General features: G+C 48.4%; 1 protein-coding gene and 2 long non-coding RNA genes across 13 annotated transcripts in view; 2 read left to right on the top strand and 1 right to left on the bottom strand.

The window, feature by feature from the left end:
- The window catches only part of LOC115168705 (arginine-glutamic acid dipeptide repeats protein), a 361,211-nt gene extending 349,577 nt beyond the window's left edge, over positions 1–11,634 (top strand). For 9 of the 11 annotated variants that reach the window (XM_029724206.1, XM_029724208.1, XM_029724209.1 and 6 more), the window contains 5 exons: positions 2,233–2,443; positions 3,831–4,554; positions 4,829–4,999; positions 6,262–6,430; positions 10,856–11,634. In XM_029724206.1, coding sequence (XP_029580066.1) covers positions 2,233–2,443; positions 3,831–4,554; positions 4,829–4,999; positions 6,262–6,430; positions 10,856–10,889 — 1,309 coding nt within the window. In that variant the 3' untranslated portion in view covers positions 10,890–11,634. Of the gene's footprint in view, positions 1–2,232; positions 2,444–3,830; positions 4,555–4,828; positions 5,000–6,261; positions 6,431–10,345; positions 10,412–10,855 lie in introns of all 11 variants that reach the window. The other 2 variants (XM_029724210.1, XM_029724211.1) reach the window with 2 other exon arrangements.
- On the top strand, positions 6,953–9,379 carry LOC115168706 (uncharacterized). Its single transcript, XR_003870722.1, has 2 exons — positions 6,953–7,245; positions 8,399–9,379. It is a non-coding gene; the product is annotated as an uncharacterized LOC115168706 (long non-coding RNA).
- On the bottom strand, positions 7,511–7,896 carry LOC115168707 (uncharacterized). The gene is made up of 3 exons (XR_003870723.1): positions 7,826–7,896; positions 7,618–7,753; positions 7,511–7,545 (listed from the first exon to the last, which is right to left on the bottom strand). It is a non-coding gene; the product is annotated as an uncharacterized LOC115168707 (long non-coding RNA).
- Positions 11,635–18,591: the final 6,957 nt, after the last annotated feature.

An 18,591-nucleotide genomic window follows, 5' to 3' on the forward strand; every position in this document is an offset into this window, starting at 1 on the left:
AGCTCTGTTGGACATTCCTGCAGTCAACATGCCAATTGTACGCTCCCTCAACTTGAGACTTCTGTGGCATTGTGTTGTGGGGTAAAACTGCACATTCTGGAGTGGCCTTTTATTGTCCCCAGCACAAAGTGCACCTGTGTAATGATCATGCTGTTTTAATCAGCTTCTTGATATGCCACATCTGTCAGGTGGATGGATTATCTTGGCAAAGGAGAAATGCTCAGTAACAGAGAAACGTAATTAGAGAGAAATAAGCTTTTTGTGCGTTTTTGAACAAGCATGGGAAACAGTGTTTAAGCCTTTACAATGAAGATCTGTGAAGTTATTTGGATTTTTATGAATTATCTTTGAAACACAGGGTCCTGAGAAATGGACGTTTCTTTATTTGCTGAGTTTATTTTGTTCCAATAACATCCAATGTGGTCTAAAGATGCATATGATTCTAAGAATGATTCTCTTCATGGCTTGCTATTAGATTTATTTATCATATTTTCTATGCTAATGTTGTTGTTTTTTCAATCATGATTTACCAATTTGAAGAAAGGTTTTTCAAGAAGAATATTAATGATTCATGAGTACAAGTCATATGAGAACTGTGATGTTGGCAAGGTGTGCAGGGGTGTCAAACTCATCTTGCCAAGGGCCACATTTGGTCTTCACTGAGGTCCGGAGGGAGGCCCACGTGCCGGATGTTTGACACCCCTGATTTTGTGTTTATTTCCATGAAGTATTGTTGGCTAAACTGTGTACATCCTTACTATACACTGCATTTGGAAAGTATTCATACCCCCTGACTTTATCCACGTGTTATGTTATAGCCTTATTCTAAAATTGATAAAATAATATTTTCCGCTCATCAATCTACACACAATAATGACAAAGCAAAAACAGGGTATTTAGAATTTTGGGGGGAAATGTATTAAAAATAAAATAGACATTTTGCTACGGTTAATCATTTTCTACAACTTGATTGGAGTCCACCTGTTGTAAATTCAATTGATTGGACATGATGTTGAAAGGCACACATCTGTCTATATAAAGGTCCCACAGTTGACAGTGCATGTCAGAGCAAAAACCAAGCCATGAGGTCAAGGGAATTGTCCGTAGAGCTCCGAGACAGGATTGTGTCGAGGCACAGATCTGGGGAAGGGTAACAAAACATTTCTGCAGCATTGAAGGTCCCCAAGGACACAGAGGCCTCCATCATTCATAAATGGAAGAAGTTTGGAACCACCAAGACTCTTCCTAGAGCTGGTTGCCTGGCCAAACTGAGCAATCGGGGGAGAAGGGCCTTGGTCAGGTAGGTGACCATGAACCGGATGGTCACTCTGACAGAGCTCCAGAGTTCATCTGTGGAGATGGGAGAACCTTCCAGAAGGACAACCATCTCTGAAGCACTCCACCAATCAGGCCTTTATGGTAGAGTGGCCAGACGGAAGCCACTCCTCAGTAAAAGGCACATGACAGCCTGCTTGGAGTTTGCCAAAAGGCACCTAAAGGACTCTCAAACCATGAGATGTTTTTTAGTTGCAGGAACTGGGAGACTAGTCAGGATCAAGGGAAAGATGAACAGAGCAAAGTACAGAGAGATCCTTGATGAAAACCTGCTTCACAGCGTTCAGGACCTCAGACTGGGGCGAAGGTTCACCTTCCCACAGGACAACGACCCTAAGCACATAGCCAAGACAATGTCCTTGAGTGGCCCTGCCAGAGCCCGGACTTGAACCCGATCGAACATCTCTGGAGAGACCTGAAAATAGCTGTGCAGCGACACTCCCCATCCCATCTGACAGACCTTGAGAGGATCTGCAGAGAAGAATGGGAGAAACTCCCCAAATACAGGTGTGCCAAGCTTGTAGCATCAAACCCAAGAAGACTCGAGACTGTAATCGCTGCCAAAGGTGCTTCAACAAAGTACTGAGTAAAGGGTCTGAATACTTATGTAAATGTTATATTTCAGTTTTTTTATTTTTAATACATTTGCAGAATTTCTTAACCCGTTTTCGCTTTGTCGTTATGGGGTATTGTGTGTAGAATAAGAAAACAATTACAGCAATTTTAGAGCTCAGGCTGTAATGTAACAAAATGGCTGTAACGTAACAAAATGTGGAAAAAGTCAGTCTGAATACTTTCCGAATGCATTGTGTATACCCATGAAGTATTGTCAGCCAATTTGTACATCCTTACTAAATATTAATGTGTATTTCCATGTTTTCCATTATTTGTCAATAGATTCTACAAGCACCTGGACCGTGGGTACAACACGTGTGCTAGAACAGACTTCTACTTTACTCCTCTGGCTGCTTCTAAACTGGCCAAGAAGAGGGAAGAAGCACTGGAACGGGTCAAGAGAGAGGCCGAGCAGAAAGCCCGGGAGGAGAAGGAGAGGGAGAGGGAACGAGAGAGGGAACGAGAGAGAGAGAAGGAACAGGAGAGAGCTGCGGTGAGTGTTTGGTGTAGTTTGTCTCCATCTCAGCACCATCCCAACATCAACATATGTGAAAATGAAGAGTTGCTATGTTTTGTAGTAAAAAAAGATGGGAAGATACGTTTTTCCAATGACATAGAAACGCCCCATTTTCACAACTGTTGTTGTTGCCGTGGTGCTGGAGTTGAAATTTCCCTTTAACTTTACATTCTGTTCTAAAACATCCTTTATGAGTGTTTGTGTCCAACTGCTCACTTACAACCTATTATAACCTCCTTATAACATTTAACCTTTTATTACCACCTTATAACCTGTTACAACCACCTTAAACCGTTTAACCTTTTATTACCACCTTATAACCTGTTACAACCTATTATAACCTCCTTATAACATTTAACCTTTTATTACCACCTTATAACCTGTTACAACCACCTTAAACCGTTTAACCTTTTATTACCACCTTATAACCTGTTACAACCTATTATAACCTCCTTATAACATTTAACCTTTTATTACCACCTTATAACCTGTTACAACCACCTTAAACCGTTTAACCTTTTATTACCACCTTATAACCTGTTACAACCTATTATAACCTCCTTATAACATTTAACCTTTTATTACCACCTTATAACCTGTTACAACCTATTATAACCTCCTTATAACATTTAACCTTTTATTACCACCTTATAACCTGTTACAACCACCTTAAACCGTTTAACCTTTTATTACCACCTTATAACCTGTTACAACCTATTATAACCTCCTTATAACATTTAACCTTTTATTACCACCTTATAACCTGTTACAACCACCTTATAACATTTAACCTTTTATTACCACATTAGCTCCTTATAACCTGTTACAACCACCTTAAACCTATTATAACCTCCTTATAACCTATTACAACCACCTTAAACCTATTATAACCTCCTTATAACCTATTACAACCACGTTAAACCTATTATAACCTATTACAACCACCTTAAACCTATTATAACCTGTTACAACCACCTTAAACCTATTATAACCTCCTTATAACCTGTTACAACCACCTTAAACCGTTTAACCTTTTATTACCACCTTATAACCTGTTACAACCTATTATAACCTCCTTATAACCTGTTACAACCTATTATAACCTCCTTATAATGTTTAACCTTTTACAGCCTATTATAAGTTCCTTATGTTACACCCTTCTTAAAGGTTATAATGTGGTTATAAAAGGTAAACGTTATGAGGTTATAATAGGTTGTAAGGAGTTATAACCTGATAACGTTTACAACCTATTATAACCTGTTACAACCACCTTACATCCTATACCTTTCTTACGACTTGTTATAACCTCCCAGTGTGTGTAACCTCTTGCACATATCTCTCTCTCTCTCTCTCTCTGTTCCAGAAAGCCTCCAGTTCGTGTCACGATGGCCGTATGGGTGATCCCCAGATGGGTGGCTCCGCCCACATGCGTCCTCCCTTTGACGGCCCCCCTACCTCCATCGCCGCGGTGCCCCCTTACATCGGGCCCGACACGCCCGCCCTGCGCACCCTCAGCGAGTACGCCCGCCCCCACGTCATGTCCCCGACCAATAGGAACCACCCTTTCTTCGTCTCCCTCAACCCCAACGACCCCCTGATGGCCTATCACATGCCCGGCCTCTACAACGCCGACCCGGGTATGCGGGAGCGCGAGCTGCGAGAGCGGGAGATGAGGGAGAGAGAGATGAGGGAGAGGGAGCTGAGGGAGAGGATGAAGCCTGGGTTCGAACACAAGCCCCCAGAGCTAGAAGGCATGCACCCTTCGGCTAACCCCATGGAGCACTTCGCCCGACACGGCGCCATCTCCTTACCATCCATGGCGGGGCCACACCCCTTCGCTTCCTTCCACCCAGGTCTCAACCCCCTGGAGAGAGAGCGTTTGGCGTTGGCCGCGGGACCCCAGCTCAGACCAGACATGAGCTATCCGGAGCGGCTGGCGGCGGAGAGGCTGCACGCCGAGAGGATGGCGGCGGTGGCCAACGACCCTATCGCCAGGCTTCAGATGTTCAACATCACACCTCATCACCACCAGCACTCCCACATCCACTCACACCTGCACCTTCACCAGCAGGACTCCCTGCACCAAGGTCACACTATTCCCATAAAACAATATTCTAAATACTGCAATAGTCTTGAAAGTAACTTGTTAACTGTAGCTAGTCAATTACTATATTAGCAGCCTTGATGGTACAATTCTTCTAACCCCATCAAACGGCTGTAGCATGCAGTGATCAATAACAATCCGTTCTTAACTGATCTACCTGTTTATGACGACGTTAGAGTAATTGATCATTCTGATGTATTGTGATGAGCTGTATGTATAAGTGTTCACTGACCAGGTGGTGTTCTGACTGTGTGCAGGCGGGGGTGAATGTCTTGTGTGCCCTCCAGGTTCGGGGGGGCACCCCCTCGTAGACCCCCTGGCAGGAGGCCCTCACCTTGCCCGCTTCCCCTACCCGCACGGCGCAATCCCCAATTCCCTCCTGGGACAGAATCCACACGAACATGAGATGCTGCGACACCCCGTCTTCGGTAAGAACCTCAACCAACAACATGCCGAGCTGAGCTGTACTGAGCCGAGCTGTACTGAACTGAGCTGAGCTGAGCCGTACTGAGCTGAGCCGTACTGAGCCGAGCCGTACTGGGCCGAGTCGAGCTGTACTGAGCTGAGCCGAGCCGTACTGAGCTGAGCAGAGCTGTACTGAGCCGAGCTGAGCCGAGCCGTACTGAGCCGAGCTGTACTGAGCTGAGCTGAGCCGTACTGGGCCGAGTCGAGCCGTACTGGGCCGAGTCGAGCCGTACTGGGCCGAGTCGAGCCGTACTGAGCTGAGCCGTACTGGGCCGAGTCGAGCCGTACTGAGCTGAGCCGAGCCGTACTGAGCTGAGCCGTACTGGGCCGAGTCGAGCCGTACTGAGCCGTACTGAGCCGAGCCGTACTGGGCCGAGTCGAGCCGTACTGGGCCGAGTCGAGCCGTACTGGGCCGAGTCGAGCCGTACTGAGCTGAGCCGTACTGGGCCGAGTCGAGCCGTACTGAGCTGAGCCGAGCCGTACTGAGCTGAGCCGAGCCGTACTGAGCCGAGCCGTACTGGGCCGAGTCGAGCCGTACTGAGCCGTACTGAGCCGAGCCGTACTGGGCCGAGCCGAGCTGTACTGAGCCGAGTCGAGCCGTACTGAGCTGAGCCGTACTGGGCCGAGTCGAGCCGTACTGAGCTGAGCCGTACTGAGCTGAGCCGAGCCGTACTGAGCCGAGCCGTACTGGGCCGAGTCGAGCCGTACTGAGCCGTACTGAGCCGAGCCGTACTGGGCCGAGTCGAGCCGTACTGGGCCGAGTCGAGCCGTACTGGGCCGAGTCGAGCCGTACTGAGCTGAGCCGTACTGGGCCGAGTCGAGCCGTACTGAGCTGAGCCGAGCCGTACTGAGCTGAGCCGAGCCGTACTGAGCCGAGCCGTACTGGGCCGAGTCGAGCCGTACTGAGCCGTACTGAGCCGAGCCGTACTGGGCCGAGCCGAGCTGTACTGAGCCGAGCTGAGCTGAGCTGAGCCGTACTGAGCTGAGCCGTACTGAGCTGAGCCGTACTGAGCCGAGCTGTACTGAGCCGAGCCGAGTTGTACTGAGCCGGTCACACAAATCATAGTCGCTGGAACAGGACAATGTCAAAAGAAAATATCCGAGCCAGAGCAGTTTGGTTTTTGGGTCAATGCGATAGTGTGACGAGGGATTTATTTACCACAGTGGGATCTCTATTCGTACGTAGTCAAGCCTGGTCCTGATCCTGTTGCGTTCCTCTCTCCAGGTACTCCGTACCCCCGGGACCTTCCTCCCCAGATGTCCGCAGCCCACCAGCTCCAGGCCATGCATGCACAGTCTGCAGAGCTGCAGCGGCTAGCTATGGAACAGCAGTGGCTGCATGGACATCACCACATGCACGGTGGTCCACTTCCTGGACAAGAGGATTATTACAGGTCAGAGACACACGGAGAGACGCCTACTGAAATACAGGCCTACTGAAGTACACACCTACTGAAATACACGCCTACTGAAATACACACCTACTGAAATACACGCCTACTGGAATACACGCCTACTGAAATACACGCCTACTGAAGTACACGCCTACTGAAATACACGCCTACTGAAATACACGCCTACTGAAGTACACGCCTACTGAAATACACGCCTACTGAAGTACACGCCTACTGAAATACACGCCTACTGAAATACACGCCTACTGAAATACACGCCTACTGAAGTACACGCCTACTGAAATACACGCCTACTGAAATACACACCTACTGAAATACACGCCTACTGAAATACACGCCTACTGACACGCCTACTGAAATACACGCCTACTGACACGCCTACTGAAATACACACCTACTGAAATACACGCCTACTGAAATACACGCCTACTGAAATACACGCCTACTGAAATACACGCCTACTGACACGCCTACTGAAATACACGCCTACTGGAATACACGCCTACTGAAATACACGCCTACTGACACGCCTACTGAAATACACGCCTACTGACATACACGCCTACTGAAATACACGCCTACTGACATACACACCTACTGACATACACACCTACTGAACGACACGCCTACTGAACGACACGTCTACTGGAATACACGCCTACTGAAATACACGCCTACTGAAATACACGCCTACTGAAATACACGCCTACTGACACGCCTACTGAACGACAATGCGTACTGAAATACACGTCCTACTGAACGACACGCCTACTGACACGCCTACTGAAATACACGTCCTACTGAAATACACGTCCTACTGAAATACACGCCTACTGAACGACACGCCTACTGACACGCCTACTGAAATACACGTCCTACTGAACGACACGCCTACTGACACGCCTACTGAAATACACGCCTACTGAACGACACGCCTACCGAACGACACGTCTACCGAAATACACGCTACCGAACGACACGCCTACTGAACGCCACTCCTACTGAAATACAGGCCTACTGAAATACAGGCCTACTGAAATACACGCCTACTGACATACACGCCTACTGAAATACACGCCTACTGAAATACACGCCTACTGAAATACAGGCCTACTGACACGCCTACTGAAATACACGCCTACTGACACGCCTACTGAAATACACACCTACTGACACGCCTACTGAAATACACGCCTACTGACACGCCTACTGAACGACACGCCTACTGAAATACACGCCTACTGAAATACACGCCTACTGAAATACACGCCTACTGAAATACACGCCTACTGAAATACACGCCTACTGAAATACAGGCCTACTGACACGCCTACTGAAATACACGCCTACTGACACGCCTACTGAAATACACACCTACTGACACGCCTACTGAAATACACGCCTACTGACACGCCTACTGAACGACACGCCTACTGAAATACACGCCTACTGAAATACACGCCTACTGAAATACACGCCTACTGAAATACACGCCTACTGAAATACACGCCTACTGAAATACACGCCTACTGAAATACACGCCTACTGAAATACACGCCTACTGAAATACACGCCTACTGAAATACACGCCTACTGAAATACACGCCCTACTGAAATACACGCCTACTGAAATACACGCCTACTGAAATACACGCCCTACTGAACGACACGCCTACTGAAATACACGCCTACTGAAATACACGCCTACTGACACGCCTACTGAAATACACGTCCTACTGAACGACACGCCTACTGGAATACACGCCTACTGAAATACACGCCTACTGACACGCATACTGAAATACACGCCTACTGACATACACGCCTACTGAACGACACGCCTACTGAACGACACGTCTACTGGAATACACACCTACTGAAATACACGCCTACTGACACGCCTACTGACATACACGCCTACTGAAATACACGCCTACTGAAATACAGGCCTACTGAAATACACGCCTACTGAAATACACGCCTACTGAAATACACGCCTACTGAAATACACGCCTACTGACACGCCTACTGAACGACAATGCGGATTGAAATACACGTCCTACTGAACGACACGCCTACTGAAATACACGTCCTACTGAACGACACGCCTACTGACACGCCTACTGAAATACACGCCTACTGAAATACACGCCTACTGAAATACACGCCTACTGAACGACACGCCTACTGAAATACACGCCTACTGACACGCCTACTGAAATACACGCCTACTGAACGACACGCCTACCGAACGACACGCCTACCGAAATACACGCCTACTGAACGACACGCCTACTGAAATACAGGCCTACTGAAATACACGCCTACTGAAATACACGCCTACTGACACGCCTACTGACATACACGCCTACTGAAATACACGCCTACTGAAATACAGGCCTACTGACACGCCTACTGAAATACACACCTACTGACACGCCTACTGAAATACACGCCTACTGACACGCCTACTGAACGACACGCCTACTGAACGACACGCCTACTGAAATACAGGCCTACTGAAATACACGCCTACTGAAATACACGCCTACTGAAATACACGCCTACTGAAATACACGTCTACTGAAATACACGTCCTACTGAACGACACGCCTACTGAAATACACGCCTACTGAACGACACGCCTACTGAAATACACGCCTACTGACACGCCTACTGAAATACACGCCTACTGACATACACGCCTACTGAACGACACGCCTACTGAACGACACGTCTACCGAAATACACGCCTACCGAAATACACGCCTACCGAAATACACGCCTACTGAACGACACGTCTACTGAACGACACGCCTACTGAAATACAGGCCTACTGAAATACACGCATACTGACACGCCTACTGACATACACGCCTACTGAAATACACGCCTACTGAAATACACGCCTACTGACACGCCTACTGACACGCCTACTGACATACACGCCTACTGACATACACGCCTACTGAAATACAGGCCTACTGACACGCCTACTGAAATACACGCCTACTGACACGCCTACTGAAATACACGCCTACTGACACGCCTACTGAAATACACGCCTACTAACACGCCTACTGAACGACACGCCTACTGAAATACACGCCTACTGAATACACGTCTACTGAAATACACGCCTACTGAAATACACGCCTACTGAAAATACACGCCTACTGAAATACACGCCTACTGAAATACACGCCTACTGAAATACACGCCTACTGAAATACACGCCTACTGAAATACACGTCCTACTGAAATACACGCCTACTGAAATACACGCCTACTGAAATACACGCCTACTGAAATACACGCCTACTGAAATACACGCCTACTGAAATACACGTCCTACTGAAATACACGCCTACTGAAATACACGCCTACTGAAATACACGCCTACTGAAATACACGCCTACTGACACGCCTACTGAAATACACGCCTACTGAAATACACTTCCTACTGAACGACACGCCTACTGAAATACACGCCTACTGAAATACACGCCTACTGAAATACACGCCTACTGAAATACACGCCTACTGAAATACACGCCTACTGAAATACACGCCTACTGAAATACACGCCTACTGAAATACACGCCTACTGAACGACACGCCTACTGAAATACACACGTACTGAAATACACGCCTACTGAAATACACAGACACATTTGAAAACGCTTAACCATACACACACACACTCATTACAAACACACTGACAGAGGTGGCCTCGACCGACCTAGACAGCATCGGTCCTTAGATGGGATTAAAAAATAAGAATAATTTCATTAAATTACAAAACAAATATTAAACATAACAAAATGGTTCATCTGTTTTTATAAATTCTTGTTGCTAATTTAAAAAGATTTTCATTTGTGTGATTTCTGTAAGATCATGCAGACGTTTCAAGTGATCTCGAGTTCCAGAAATGGACTCCTTTTACAGAAAAACCTGATGGCAAGTGATGTTTTACCTTAAGAACTAACTCCGCACTTTGCACTTTCAGAGAATGTGACCCCATAGGGTCTCTATATATATATATATATATATATATATAGACTGAATGTAGTCACTGTTTTATATGGGTTGTGGAGCAAGTCTCTACTAACATTTTAAAGATTGCATTGGGCAAATTATAGACATGTTTCTTAGTAATTATACTGCAGTGATGAAATGTTTAAATGCACTCTTGTAGCCGCTTTGTTCCAGGTTCTCCAGCTTTGTGATCGACTTGTAATACAATAGCGCCTGTGAGAATATCAGTGTGCATATAAACCTTGGCAGGGGCATTTTTTTTGTTTTATTTCTAAACTTAAGACAAGTTAAAAAAAGAGTGGCGACGTTAACGTGTTTTTTGTTGTTGTTGTTGTTGTTGTTGTTGTTGTGTGTTCTGTGTTTTAGCCGCCTGAAGAAGGAAAGCGACAAGCAACTGTAACTGACCAATGGGGACGCAGAGACACGCAGGAAGTTGCCTAGGACACAGGAAGTAGTTACAGAACAGTCAGTCAATCAAAGGAACCCAACCTCCGCTTCTCCAAAACACAATTCTCCTTACAAAAACAACAAGAAGCTGAAGAAGGAGGATCGTTCTATCGTCTGTTTTCTTTCCCTGTCCGTTGGGGGGGGGGGGGGGGGGTTTATTTTTCCCCAAAAAACATTGAGAAAGACTTTGTTTGGTGTAAGTATAGCCTTTAAGTAGTGACAACGACCTCGAGACTGCATGAAAACTACTGTAAAGCTTCCTCAACTTGTTTTGTAGGTGGTAGAAATGCAAGACACTTTGTCACTGTGCTAGTCGACGACGAAGACGAAGACGAAACGTTCCAGACATTATAGCCACGGAAAGATTCAGAACAAAGTGCTATCTTATTTTAATACATTGTTGGAGGTTTCATCGTTTTTACGAAAAGCTGCAGCATGGTGTTTTTGAGTCTGTAAATAGTATATCTATATATATATACATACATATATATATATATACATATCATTATTATTATGTTACTAGGTGTGGACTCGGAACCAAGTCATTTATAAACCTCCAATATGTGTTCTGAAGCATTATTCCATGTTTTAACAGGAGAGGGGGGGGCCAGACGATGGTCCCAGTCCTGATAAACCTTAGAGAGAGCGGTATGGTCCCAGTCCTGATAAACCTTAGAGAGAGCGGTATGGTCCCAGTCCTGATAAACCTTAGAGAGAGCGGTATGGTCCCAGTCCTGATAAACCTTAGAGAGAGCGGTATGGTCCCGGTCCTGATAAACCTTAGAGAGAGCGGTATGGTCCCGGTCCTGATAAACCTTAGAGAGAGCGGTATAGTCCCAGACACCTATCATCATACACCCCTTAACAAGCACCTTATTGGCTAACAGAATGCCTGAACTCACTGTGTTGTTGAGGTAATGATTTGACACACTTGAAGAGGAGTCACTGAGTCGTCTATGGATCAGCATACTGTCCTGCCCTGCCCTCTCCTGCCCTGTCCTGTCCAGCCCTGTCCTGCCCTGTCCTGTCCAGCCCTCTCCTGTCCTGTCCAGCGCTCTCGTGTCCTGTCCAGCCCTGTCCTGTCCTGCCCTCTCCTGCCCTGTCCTGTCCAGCGCTGTCCTGTCCTGCCCTGTCCTGTCCAGCCCTCTCCTGTCCTGTCCAGCGCTCTCGTGTCCTGTCCAGCCCTGTCCTGTCCTGCCCTCTCCTGCCCTGTCCAGCGCCCTCCTGTCCTCTCCTTTCCTGCCCTCTCCTGTCCTGCCCTCTCCTGTCCTGCCCTGCCCTCTCCTTTCCTGTCCTGCCCCCTCCTGTCCTGTCCTGCCCTCTCCTGTCCTGCCCTCTCCTGTCCTGCCCTCTCCTGTCCTGTCCTGCCCCCTCCTGTCCTGTCCTGCCCTCTCCTTTCCTGCCCTCTCCTGTCCTGCCCTCTCCTGTCCTGTCCTGCCCTCTCCTGTCCTGTCCTGTCCTGCCCTGTAGTTGACAAGCCCCTGATGCAGACACCATCTAAAGCACTCAAAAGAAGACTGGATTGAATCCTTCAGCGCTTTTAATTGGTTTTGACACTCGACTTCAGTATTGACTCAACAAAATTAATTTTTTTTTTTTTTTTAAGATTAGGCAGATATTTAACCGGGTTTCATGTTTTCTTTTAAAATGTTTTAAATTATCTTTGTGTATCTAAACTACGCGAGGCCCCAACATGCCTTTTTAAATGTGTTCTGACTGTGGGTGAGTGGAGTTGTACAAAAGTTACTTGAGGTAACCGAAGGTAGTGGTTATGTATTTTCCTCCCTCTACCTGGTCAAGTGGTCCTGACTGCTACAGTTGGAAACCTCCTACTAGATCGTCCTCCAGAGCAGTGTGCTGTGCTGCCATATTCACTGTGACACTAAGGGGCCTAGTTACATGGGAGGTAGGACCAGACACTAGACAGTGAAGATGTAATATCCTGTCAACCTCCGCCTGTCCTGTGTTTGAGTTCCTTCTACTCCTCTCTGGTCCATCCATGACCTCTGTTTGTTTGTCTGTCCGTTTGTCTTCCATGCACCATCACTCTTGTCCTCTCTTCCTCTCCCCTTCCTCCTCCATCCCTCTCTTCCTGTCCCCTTCCTCCTCCATCCCTCTCTTCCTCTCCATCCCTCTCTTCCTCTCCCCTTCCTCCTCCATCCCTCTCTTCTTCTCCCCTTCCTCCTCCATCCCTCTCTTCCTGTCCCCTTCCTCCTCCATCCCTCTCTTCCTCTCCATCCCTCTCTTCCTCTCCCCTTCCTCCTCCATCCCTCTCTTCTTCTCCCCTTCCTCCTCCATCCCTCTCTTCTTCTCCCCTTCCTCCTCCATCCCTCTCTTCCTGTCCCCTTCCTCCTCCATCCCTCTCTTCTTCTCCCCTTCCTCCTCCATCCCTCTCTTCTTCTCCCCTTCCTCCTCCATCCCTCTCTTCCTGTCCCCTTTCCTCCTCCATCCCTCTCTCTTCTCCCCTTCCTCCTCCATCCCTCTCTTCTTCTCCCCTTCCTCCTCCATCCCTCTCTTCTTCTCCCCTTCCTCCTCCATCCCTCTCTTCTTCTCCCCTTCCTCCTCCATCCCTCTCTTCTTCTCCCCTTCCTCCTCCATCCCTCTCTTCTTCTCCCCTTCCTCCTCCATCCCTCTCTTCTTCTCCCCTTCCTCCTCCATCCCTCTCTTCTTCTCCCCTTCCTCCTCCATCCCTCTCTTCTTCTCCCCTTCCTCCTCCATCCCTCTCTTCTTCTCCCCTTCCTCCTCCATCCCTCTCTTCCTGTCCCCTTCCTCCTCCATCCCTCTCTTCTTCTCCCCTTCCTCCTCCATCCCTCTCTTCTTCTCCCCTTCCTCCTCCATCCCTCTCTTCCTCTCCCCTTCCTCCTCCATCCCTCTCTTCCTGTCCCCTTCCTCCTCCATCCCTCTCTTCTTCTCCCCTTCCTCCTCCATCCCTCTCTTCCTGTCCCCTTCCTCCTCCATCCCTCTCTTCTTCTCCCCTTCCTCCTCCATCCCTCTCTTCCTGTCCTTCAAACCCTTGGATGTTTAGTGTTGTCAATGGTTTAGCTTCTCTTTCAAAGCGGAAATAGCAGAATGTCTATACATTCTGACCGGCTAAGATTTATATATAAAACTGGTATCTTGAAGCTTATTGTATATATTAGTAGTCACCATGGGGATGACGACACGACAATGTAAACAAAAAGTAGAAATAATATGAAAAATTGTGATTCCTGTGTTCTCTCTCTCCATTTGAGTATTTTGTATTTTTTTTTTCAAAAATTTGTGGAATTAAAATAAACGACTAAGTTACACCACAAGACTTTTGTTATTGGTTTTAATTTAGACGTTTCCTGTTGGTAATGTATGCTGGGAAAATGTTTTCTTCGTCATTATTGGATACACATTCAATCTGGCGGCAGGCACGCTTCAACAACAGCAGCTGTCATTTAGAGAAGCTATTATCCCTCTAGTGCCGACTGAATGTTACTCTGGAGATAATGTGAATACAGACTGAATGTTAATCTGGAGATAATGTGAATCCAGACTGAATGTTACTCTGGAGATAATGTGAATACAGACTGAATGTTACTCTGGAGATAATGTGAATCCAGACTGAACGTTACTCTGGAGATAATGTGAATCCAGACTGAATGTTAATCTGGAGATAATGTGAATCCAGACTGAATGTTAATCTGGAGATAATGTGAATCCAGACTGAATTTTACTCCAGAGATACTGTAGCCTGGTGAATCAGGACTGAATGTTACTCCAGAGATAATGTAGCCTGGTGAATCAGGACTGAATGTTACTCCAGAGGTAATGTAGCCAAGTGAATCCAGACTGAATGTTACTCCAGAGGTAATGTAGCCAAGTGAATCCAGGCTGAATGTTATTCCAGAGATAATGTAGCCTGGTGAATGCAGATTGAACGCTATCAATTATTGGAATTCACCAGGCTACATTATCTCTTCAGGTAACGTTCAGTCTTGATTCACCAGGCTAGAAATGACGCCCTGTCCTCGGTGAAAACGGGTTCCTCAGAATTCCACTCTACTCCCCAGGTTTTCAGTCGTGATCATGTGACAGATGCCTCTTTTAGTTAGGTGGTGATGTCTGTTGTTTCTGAGCCTCACCTCCCCACAAGACACAAGGAAACAACAGAGAGAGCTTAAAGCGCCAGCTCCACTGCCTGCTTGAATTAGTTATTTATCCTCAACGATGGAACGACTGACTCGATGTCATCCCAAATCACATTCTGATAATCTGGTGGTGTACCACTCAGGCACAGAGACACACACACACACACACACACACACACTGAAATATGGTCTGAAAACATTCTTGCTATGAATAGCAAAGTCTGTCCGTGGTCTAAAAGAGATCTTGAGTGATACAGAGCCTCGTCCTCAGTCTTTCTATTCTACCTCATACCCCCGTCTCCCTCTTTCCCCAGCAGTCTGCTGAGTGTGTGGCAGCGTAGAGGCTAGTAGCTACAATTGAAGTCGGAAGTTTTACATACACCTTAGCCAAATACATTCAAACTCAGTTTTTCACAATTCCTTGACATTTAATCTTAGTAAAAATTCCCTGTTTTAGGTCAGTTAGGATCACCACTTTATTTTTAAGAATGTGAAATGTCAGAATAATAGTAGAGAGAATTATTTATTTCAGCTTTTATTTCTTTCATCACATTCCCAGTGGGTCAGAAGTTTACATACACTCAATTAGTATTTGGTAGCATTGCCTTTAAATTGTTTAACTTGGGTCAAACGTTTAGGGTAGCCTTCCACAAGCTTCCCACAATAAGTTGGGTGAATTTTGGCCCATTCCTCCTGACAGAGCTGGTGTAACTGGGTCAGGTTTGTTGACCTCCTTGCTCGCACACACCTTTTCACTTCTGCCCACAAATGTTCTAAAGGATTGGGGTCAGGGCTTTGTGATGGCCACTTCAATACCTTGACTTTGTTGTCCTTAAGCCATTTTGCCACAACTTTGGAAGTATGCTTGGGGTCATTGTCCATTTGGAAGACCCATTTGCGACCAAGCTTTAACTTCCTGACTGACGTCTTGAGATGTTGCTTCAATATATCCACATAATAAGTGTTCTAGTCCCTCCTGCAGCAAAGCACCCCCACAACATGATGCTGCCACCCCCGTGCTTCACGGTTGGGATGGTGTTCTTCAGCTTGCAAGCCTCCCCCTTTATCCTCCAAACATAACGATGGTCATTATGACCAAACAGTTCTATTTTTATTTCATCAAACCAGAGGACATTTCTCCAAAAAGTACGATCATTGTCGACCTTACTGACCCTTTAATCTCCATGGTGACCACTGCTCAGACAGTCTGTCATAATGTATGTCCTGCTTTTCTCAAGCTCTTGCTGATCATCTGTTTATCCCAGAGCAGAGGGACACTTCTGGTGATTTCATCAAAACAGCTCTGGCTGCGTTGTGGTCCTTGGGCTCAGAGTTGCTCATGGTAACAGACTTGCGTTTTGGCGTCTCTAGAACTGTCTTCATGGACAGACATTTTGAGTGGATCCCTCCGATCATCATACTAATGGGGTTTTGTATGGATCTGTTCATTTCCATCTGTCAACAACTGTAGACCCTGCTGCTTCCTCCTGGGGGTCTCTCTGTCCTTTCTTTCTCTCTCTCTTTCTCTCTGTGTGTGTCTGCCTGCGTCTCTCCCTCTGTTTGTTTCTGGGTCTCTCCCTCTGTCTGTCTCTGGGTCTCTCCCTCTGTCTGTCTCTGGGTCTCTCCCTCTGTGTGTCTCTGGGTCTCTCCCCCTGTGTGTCTCTGGGTCTCTCCCCCTGTGTGTCTCTGGGTCTCTCCCCCCGTCTGTCTCTGGGTCTCTCCCCCCGTCTGTCTCTGGGTCTCTCCCCCCGTCTGTCTCTGGGTCTCTCCCCCCGTCTGTCTCTGGGTCTCTCCCCCCGTCTGTCTCTGGGTCTCCCCCCCGTCTGTCTCTGGGTCTCTCCCCCCGTCTGTCTCTGGGTCTCTCCCCCCGTCTGTCTCTGGGTCTCTCCCCCCGTCTGTCCTCTGGGTCTCTCCCCCCGTCTGTCTCTGGGTCTCTCCCCCCGTCTGTCTCTGGGTCTCTCCCCCGTCTGTCTCTGGGTCTCTCCCCCCGTCTGTCTCTGGGTCTCTCCCCCCGTCTGTCTCTGGGTCTCTCCCCCCGTCTGTCTCTGGGTCTCTCCCCCCGTCTGTCTCTGGGTCTCTCCCCCCGTCTGTCTCTGGGTCTCTCCCCCGTCTGTCTCTGGGTCTCTCCCCCCCGTCTGTCTCTGGGTCTCTCCCCCCAGTCTGTCTCTGGGTCTCTCCCCCCGTCTGTCTCTGGGTCTCTCCCCCGTCTGTCTCTGGGTCTCTCCCCCCGTCTGTCTCTGGGTCTCTCCCCCCGTCTGTCTCTGGGTCTCTCCCCCCGTCTGTCTCTGGGTCTCTCCCCCCGTCTGTCTCTGGGTCTCTCCCCCGTCTGTCTCTGGGTCTCTCCCCCCGTCTGTCTCTGGGTCTCTCCCCCCGTCTGTCTCTGGGTCTCTCCCCCCGTCTGTCTCTGGGTCTCTCCCCCCGTCTGTCTCTGGGTCTCTCCCCCCGTCTGTCTCTGGGTCTCTCCCCCCGTCTGTCTCTGGGTCTCTCCCCCCGTCTGTCTCTGGGTCTCTCCCCCCGTCTGTCTCTGGGTCTCTCCCCCCGTCTGTCTCTGGGTCTCTCCCCCCGTCTGTCTCTGGGTCTCTCCCCCCGTCTGTCTCTGGGTCTCTCCCCCCGTCTGTCTCTGGGTCTCTCCCCCCGTCTGTCTCTGGGTCTCTCCCCCCCGTCTGTCTCTGGGTCTCTCCCCCCGTCTGTCTCTGGGTCTCTCCCCCCGTCTGTCTCTGGGTCTCTCCCCCCGTCTGTCTCTGGGTCTCTCCCCCCGTCTGTCTCTGGGTCTCTCCCCCCGTCTGTCTCTGGGTCTCTCCCCCCGTCTGTCTCTGGGTCTCTCCCTCCGTCTGTCTCTGGGTCTCTCCCTCCGTCTGTCTCTGGGTCTCTCCCTCTGTCTGTCTCTGGGTCTCTCCCTCTGTCTGTCTCTGGGTCTCTCCCTCCGTCTGTCTCTGGGTCTCTCCCTCTGTCTGTCTCTGGGTCTCTCCGTCTGTCTCTGGGTCTCTGTCTGTCTCTGGGTCTCTCCCTCTGTCTGTCTCTGGGTCTCTCCCTCTGTCTCTGGGTCTCTGTCTGTCTCTGGGTCTCTCCCTCTGTCTGTCTCTGGGTCTCTCCCTCTGTCTCTGTGCTGTTAGAAGGCAGCTGTTGCATCTCCCCACTGTGTTGTATCTCTCTTGGTTCTAATGATCTCGTACTCTGAATTCCTCTCATAGCTGATCTAGAGTCCCTGTCTGCACCGACCAACCGACCGGCAAGCAGTCCAACAGACCCGCTGGCCCGGACCAAACATTCCTCAGCCGCTCTAAACACACACTGGAGGCCACACACACACACACACACACAAGCTGAACATTCTCTGGGGTCCTGTCGACCGCCTGCCGCAAACTAAGCTTGCCCGATGCCTTTCTCTCTCTCTCTCCCTCTCCCTCCCTCCCTCCCTCCCTCCCTCCCTCTCTCTATTTCACTTGAGTTTTCTGCCTCTCCTAAATCCCGAGGTCTTCATTGTGTTCAGTAGATTTTGTTTCCCCTTGATTTATAACCCTGGCCGTTCTGGCTCCT

This window comes from Salmo trutta, chromosome 30, assembly GCF_901001165.1.
Source record: "Salmo trutta chromosome 30, fSalTru1.1, whole genome shotgun sequence".
Lineage (NCBI taxonomy): Eukaryota > Metazoa > Chordata > Actinopteri > Salmoniformes > Salmonidae > Salmo > Salmo trutta.